Raw genomic sequence first — 7213 nt, 5'->3', positions numbered from 1 at the left:
CTCCCCCCCCCCCCCCTCCCCCCATGTCTCTCTACCTCCTTTATTGTTTAACATTAATAAACATTTTTAAATATTTTACTGTGTTTTAACATTGTTTGCTGTATCGATGGTTCTGGTAGTTTACTGGACACTTACATGATAAGGGTTAAAAGGAACATGACTTTTGGACTTCCTTGACAGTAGAAGAAACAAGCTCTGACAAAATAATTAGTTAACATAGACATTTCCTACGATAAACATTTGAACCTTCCATAAATGATACAACAGGGCTCAAACTGAAAATAAGTCACCTAACAAAAAACTTCTGAAATGAGGAAAACGTCACACAAGGGAAAGTGAAACAAATTCAGAAAATTATAACTTCCTTCACAGTTGGCAGTTCAAAGATGGAGGACAACGAAACTGAGTCCACGCTGAAGACCACACTACAGATGTTAAGAGTGGAACTACAGACATCCAGAGAAGCGGTGCTGGTTCAGATAAAGTCTGAGATATTGACATCATTTAATGAAATTAAGACAGACACATCCTCGCTAAGTGCGGATATGAAGCACATATGTTATACACCACAGAAACAAAAGGTGGACATACTTGCTATACATGACAAGCAAGCTAGCTAGCAGTCAGCGCATGCAAAAGCAGCCAGAAACTACCAAAAAAATGGGTAACAGTGCTGGAGCAGGCACAACAAGCAATGACTAAGGAATGTAACAATGATATATGCCACAAATTACGGTAAATTTACTTCCAAAAATACAGCAGTTAGACAAAAAATATTAGTAGGAGTTACAAAATTCTTTAATATCAACTTTTTCCATGTTGCATCAATATTTTTACCACTAAGGCTCAGAATGAAACTCTCTATCCAGTGTTCCAGGTTGTAGGCGGATTAACATGCAGCCATTACTGCAGTGACATCCTGTAGAACCTGCTACATGTTAAAAATATGATTGAAATGCCATTGAAATAAAGGTTATAATCCAAATAAATAGGTTTAAATTGACTAAAACGCCACTGTTGTTATCAGATGCTCTAATAATTCCCAAGCCTTAGACTTTTGAGGACTGCTAAAGACCAGAGGTCTGCCTACAGTCTAAATGTTTCCTGGCTGAAATTCACAACACATCGCACGCCAAAACATATACTGAGAATCAGCAGGTGGATTAATCAATAGACTAAAAAAAATACGGTTACGTACGATAAATCAGCCAATACTAATTATTGATACTGATATTTCTGCCATAAGCTGATATGGGCCAAGATAACGGCCTGCCCAACTTTTCTGTCTAAACTTAATAGGTAACTAGATGAGAATGAAACTAGAGTGCTGAACAATGTTTTGTTCTTGATACTTATATGGTGCTAGTGCCTTTTAACACCTACCAGTCATAGACCAGGACAGTCATGATCACTGTCAAAAGATTATCAAGAATAAGGTAAGCCCATTTGTATTTACACAGCTTTGCCCTGTGAGTGTGAGCATTTGTGTGGGAACACAAACCGGTCCATGTTCATTCAGCTTGTTGACAGGCTGGAATGGGGGTACATTTGATAATGGGGAGTAAAGCTTCTCCCGTGACCGGTCAGGAATGGGGTCCAGTCCAACTGGACCAAGACAGACAGTAGATCCTGTTTGATGTGTCCGCCGTGGGGGCCTGACGCCTGACGGCTTGGGCCAAAACTGAAACTCTTGTTGTTTGTGTTGGTCAGTTTTTGATAAAAGCAATTCATTTTGAAATCATGAATGAATATTTGTTGTAGTTGGCTGTGCCCATTGTGTGCGTGTGTGTGTGTGTTGTCTGGGCATGGCGCTCTGGTTGTCCTCTTTGGCTGTCCTATCTCCTGCACACCTGAGATTAATTCCAGAAATGAAGCCCTGCAGTATTTAAACCCCGGCTCTTCACTCCATTCTTTGTCAGATTGTCCATTCAAGTGGTACTCATGCTGTGGCCAAACCGCTGAATCACGTTAGTGTTTTTGTGCCTGACTTTGCCTGATCCTGTTTTTGGTTGTGCTTCAGATTTTCGTGTCCTGTGAGAGATCTAGTCTCATTCAGTGCCTCCCACATTTTAGCTGCCGCCTGCCCAACGCCACCTGTGACTGTTAAACAACAGTATTTTATTATTATTATTATTATTATTATTATATTTTTTTTCCTTTTTTTTTCTTCTAAGGAATGGTAAAGAGGTGTGGTTCTCATTAACTTCCCTTGTGTTCAATAAATTGAGGGTATTGAAATTTTGTGATGTGATGTGATTTTGAAACATCAAAATTGCCTGTTAGACTCTCTGCCTTCTATCAACAAGTCCTGTCACTCTGGAAAATGATTTATTAAATAATTTCTACCCTCACAATGTCCCACTGAGTGATATTAAGTAAAAGTACATCTATATTTATGAAAGACTGAATGAAAAAAGAATATGGTCAATTGTGCATGTGATGGAGGGAAATGGTAGCATACTTAAAATAAATGAGACTTGGATTGCTCTATTAAAAACTATATTAAGGTGACACAAAACATTCCAATGGTACTTATTCCATAATTAAAAACTATATAGGTAACATGCCAACACCTAAATTACAATTTTTAAATATAGACTATGTGGATTTTTTTTGCACACAAAAGGTGTAATACTTTTCAGAGGCAATATTTAGTAAATACACTGTACCCTGGTTTAACAAGGAGGACACTTAATCTGAAAAACTATAGAAAAACTGAAATATTGGCTATGAGAAAAAGATTTAAATTTGATGTAGATAATGCAACACAAATGAAGAAACAACATCTGTTATGCTTGTGACATGATCCAAAACTTATGGAAATCCTTGCGTGATTGGCGGAGCTCCAAATCCATAAATCTTGATTTCTTATTTCAAAACTATCCAGTTAGGAGTAATCTTGAACAAACATATTGAATTCTCACAGCCGCCTGGTGAAATTTATTTCTCTTCAACTTAATTCTGAAAATCAGATTAATGCAGCTAGTCTGCTTCACGCTGGATTTTCAGAGACATGGTAATTGTGTTTAGATGACTAAAAACAGACATGGAAACTATAAAGACTGGAGCCTTGTCTTGTAAGGATGAAACAATTAGTACCAGAGAAGCAGCAAAGCAGTGAAAATGGGCTTTTGATGATACTTCAAGACAATAAATAAATTGTGAAGGGTAATGTCTTATTTCATCTCTGGATCGCTGCACTTACTAAAATTTAGTAACTGCACAAATGTGAATAGTCTGCAACTTCTCATTTTCGATTTCCAAGGTGCGTTATCAACCAGTGCAGACCAAAAGGCCTACAACCAATCAGGGCAACGAAACATGTGACTACAGCATGCAGAGATGAGATGATGGTGTAGCAATGTTCCACCTCAGCAGCAGCCATCTTGGTTGTTTACAAAATTGCCTCAACAAATTAAACCCACCGAATCTTAGACAACAGTTGTGACTGGCCCGACCCAGGCCAGGTCAGCTTGATATCTGTCTGAATGGTACAGGCGCATCTGCCAGAGCAAATAAAATATGAGCTCACAGATTTGTGTGTGTGTGTACCATAGATGGGCTGGTAGACGATCCTGTAACCAACTGTAGGAGACTGAGGTGGATCCCAGGTCACCCTGAAGCGGTTGTACCACTCCTCTGACACACGTAGGTTTCCAGGAGACATGAGTGGCACTGCAAAATTAGAACACTATCAGAATGTTAAACAACAAAACGCATTGTGTGTATCTTTGAGGTGTAACAAACGTGCCTGGCGCATTTCCTTCCTCACGAATACATGATACTAGTGCTGAGACAATGCCTGAGTTTTGGTACCAATACCAAAGGAGGTTTCACTGCAAACCAAGCCCTCGACCTTAACACGCCCACAAAGTTGCACACATTCATACCTTTTTTAATACCTTGCTTTGTTTTTCAACAAAACATTTTTTCACATTTAACAAAAAAGGCCAAACTCCTCAAATGTTAAATGTTATCCAAACACAAGCAGCCATACAAGACATTTGACTAAATCAAAATTATTAAGAATCATTATTAGTTATAATCTTTGAATAATCTGGTAATGATTTTCAATTAATCTATTATAAAAATAGTATCATTTTCGGTCAACTAATTGTTGCAGCTCTTAAGAAGAGTATCATTCTGACTGGACAGCTTTTGGTACTTGATAGTTTTTGATTCTGTCCTACAGACACATTTCGGTCAGTAGCACAAAAATATTAAGCGTTGATACTCGCCTAAATATGACTTATGACTTTTGTTCCTTGTTGTTGTTGGGATTGTTTTAAGCTAGGCACAGCACTCTATGTCAGTTGTTCATATATGGTTTAATTATATCCATTACAATAAACAGTGGAAGAGAAATGATGGTAACACTGTAAAGATTTTCTTCCTAAACATTGCCAGGAGTGGATCAATTTGAATTATCACAAGATTGTAAATTCCTACAGATCCTGATTTTGGAGTGAAGACAAAGTAAAAAAAATAAAGAAATTCATGTCTTTCTGTACATCAAGTATGCCGGAGCTCTGATTTATTACTATGCTGCTTTCCAGGCTGAGAGGAGGCTTGTATTTGCAATATGGCGAGCTATAGTACCCTCATCAAAAAAGATGACATATTTCGGCTGACATGTCAATTCATTGCACGAGGAGACAGTCACTACCACTCATAAGAGGTAATCAAGAAAATGGTTGAGAAAATCAATTAGAGCTGTGCAAAATAATTTAATCGCCTCATTAATGAAAGGAGCTGCTGTAATTATGAACGGCTTTCATTAAGACAATTAAGAAAGCATCAGTATTTGTCATCACTTTAATTTACATTCTCCTTCAGGAACGTGAATGAACATGAAATTAATGTGATGCAAATGAACATGCTGCTTGCTGCAATAAAATTCATTTTCATTAGCTTTCAGTTTCGTCAGATGTGTTCCCAAACTAGGAGCTGCATCTTTGTATAATGAAAATTGAGGAACCGAGAGTTGACCCCAGTGGTTAATAATTCAGAGGTGTGTGTGTATGTGTGTGTGTGTGTGTGTGTTGGAGCTTACATGTGGAACCCAGGGCTGAGACACTGATGCCGTCTTGTCTGTCGTTGTACACTGGTGTGACTGTCACTTTGTACTGGGTGTCTGATAGTAAAGGCTCAAGCACTGCTCTCCTCTGACCACCGGGAACTAACACCTACACACAGACACACAGACACACACATAAACATTCAGGGCACATTTGAAGGAGTAAGAGAGTACACAGAGTTTTAAAGCAATGATGACTTCTGCTCACTTGGGACTAACCTGCCCATAGGAAAAAAGACAAGGGACATACAAATCAGATCCACACACATGCATGCAAACACAAACACAAGGATACATGCACCAGCAGACTACAGATTTGGTTGATGTTCTCTGCTGGCTAATAGTGACATTTGGAGGCAAAGAAAAAGGCCAGTGAAACAGAAAGTGTTTGCAAAATGCTACATATACCTTAAGGGATCTGAACTGCAACTGTTCAAGAATTCTGCTCACCTCAGTTTAGTCAATAAAGTCAGAGAGGCAGAAAAGGGGCGAGAAAAACCCATTGCTGCTATGTTTTCATTTATCAGTGTTAAAGTTTGTACTCTACATCTTTCTTTAAAGGGTCTATATGCGGTTTTCAGCGGCCACTAACGGTGCAGTTTTTAGATTGCAACCTGGTGTGTGCTTGTACGTGTGCATGAACTCATGAGCGAGCATAATTGGACACACACAGACAGACTCACTGGGAGACAGCTTCACACAACATGCTGGAAACTCAGGTTAACTTGAGGTTGAAGTAATCCATGCTCATTACATGGTAATGTTACATTAACTGCGTTAGCTCACCTGCCCGCTTTTCAGTAACTAATGTTATTTGTGTGTCTTTCACAAGGAGGCTCAGCAATGTCAGCACAGTTAAATGTACTGGATTAAAATGGTTAGTGAGTTGGACTGAATATTATAAATGGGATTGTTGCCACACTTTATAACAGTTAGACCTCTGTAAGTAACGTTACTGGCTGCCCCTGTCTGTAAGTTAGCCTCTGGACAAATCGCTCCACATTTCCTTTGTTAGATAATTTCTTGCTGGCTAAATCAGCACTTTGACATAATACCGGTGGTACACAGGACAGTAATGTAGATCTCGTTAGCTGGTGAAATAATGTGGAAAGTCATACAATTCTTGCATTATTTTGCACTGGATAAGGTTAGCAACAGCTCAGCGTTAGTCGGCGAGCTAACGTTATTTAACTTGAGCCAACTAAAGCACAAAATCTCAATATATTTCGCATGCTTTGCCTTCTGATGTTGACTGTGTTTCCATCTGACATCGACATTTCTGACATTTGATTCTTCGGTCTCCGGTATATAAAACTTGGTTGTTGTTTTTTATCCTTACGTGAAGTTTGTGTTGGATTTTGTGTTGTGCTGGGAGCCCGGCGTTTTGTGGTGTTAGTGTACTACATTTTGTTAGCTGCTGTGTTGTCGCTATAGTAGGCAAGAGGCTCGGAAGCGCACGGGCAGAGAACCTGACCTGATTCCTTCACATTAGAAGCAGAATAGTGGCTACAGAGAAAATACGCCATGGTTCATTTTTACTTAAGGTTACAACTCTCTGACAAATAGGAAGTAAAAAAGTGATTTATTCAAAAACTTCATACAGCCCCTTTAAGTTCTAAAAGTATTCCTTTGTATAAACAAGGCACCACTGTATCAAACTACCATACAAAAATAATATTTGGTACACTGACACAAAAAAAAAGAAATCTCATGACACCATTTTATAATTTGAATAAATCCAGAGTACTTGCTGCAGATTACTTCATAGTTTGTTTTCCTGCTTTTTACCTCCCCCAAGGAGATGAAGTTTGCTAAGTTGTCATGGAACTGTAGATGTCTAAACATACATTATTCTGAGCACTTTCAGGAATTAAAGTCCTTGTTGAGCTTTCCAGTTCATTCTTATTATTATTTAAAATAAGAGTTTCTCACACAAATTGTCAGCTGTCCAAAATAAAAGTTTCTCCTGCTCCTGATTTCATGAACTTTCTTGTTTGTAAACCAAAACATTATTTGATATGCACATCAGAAAGGCTTCTGTCTGTTCTTAACAAAGTGTCTGCTTGCCAAAACAAGACTTTAACATAAACAACAGGAGAGAGATCCCCTGCCAAATGTTTGCCTATGTGTGTGTGT

At 38.5% G+C, this 7213-nt stretch overlaps 1 protein-coding gene across 1 annotated transcript in view; it reads right to left on the bottom strand.

The window, feature by feature from the left end:
- The window catches only part of col14a1a (collagen, type XIV, alpha 1a), a 152170-nt gene that overhangs the window by 96304 nt on the left and 48653 nt on the right, over positions 1 to 7213 (bottom strand). The window contains exons 20-21 of the mRNA XM_046044596.1: positions 5054 to 5186; positions 3553 to 3675 (exon numbers count right to left, since the gene is read on the bottom strand). Coding sequence (XP_045900552.1) covers positions 3553 to 3675; positions 5054 to 5186 — 256 coding nt within the window. The remainder of the gene's footprint in view (positions 1 to 3552; positions 3676 to 5053; positions 5187 to 7213) is intronic.

This window comes from Micropterus dolomieu, linkage group LG03 (genome assembly GCF_021292245.1).
Source record: "Micropterus dolomieu isolate WLL.071019.BEF.003 ecotype Adirondacks linkage group LG03, ASM2129224v1, whole genome shotgun sequence".
Taxonomy (NCBI): Eukaryota; Metazoa; Chordata; class Actinopteri; order Centrarchiformes; family Centrarchidae; genus Micropterus; species Micropterus dolomieu.
This window is presented reverse-complemented; position numbering and strand designations above follow the sequence as displayed.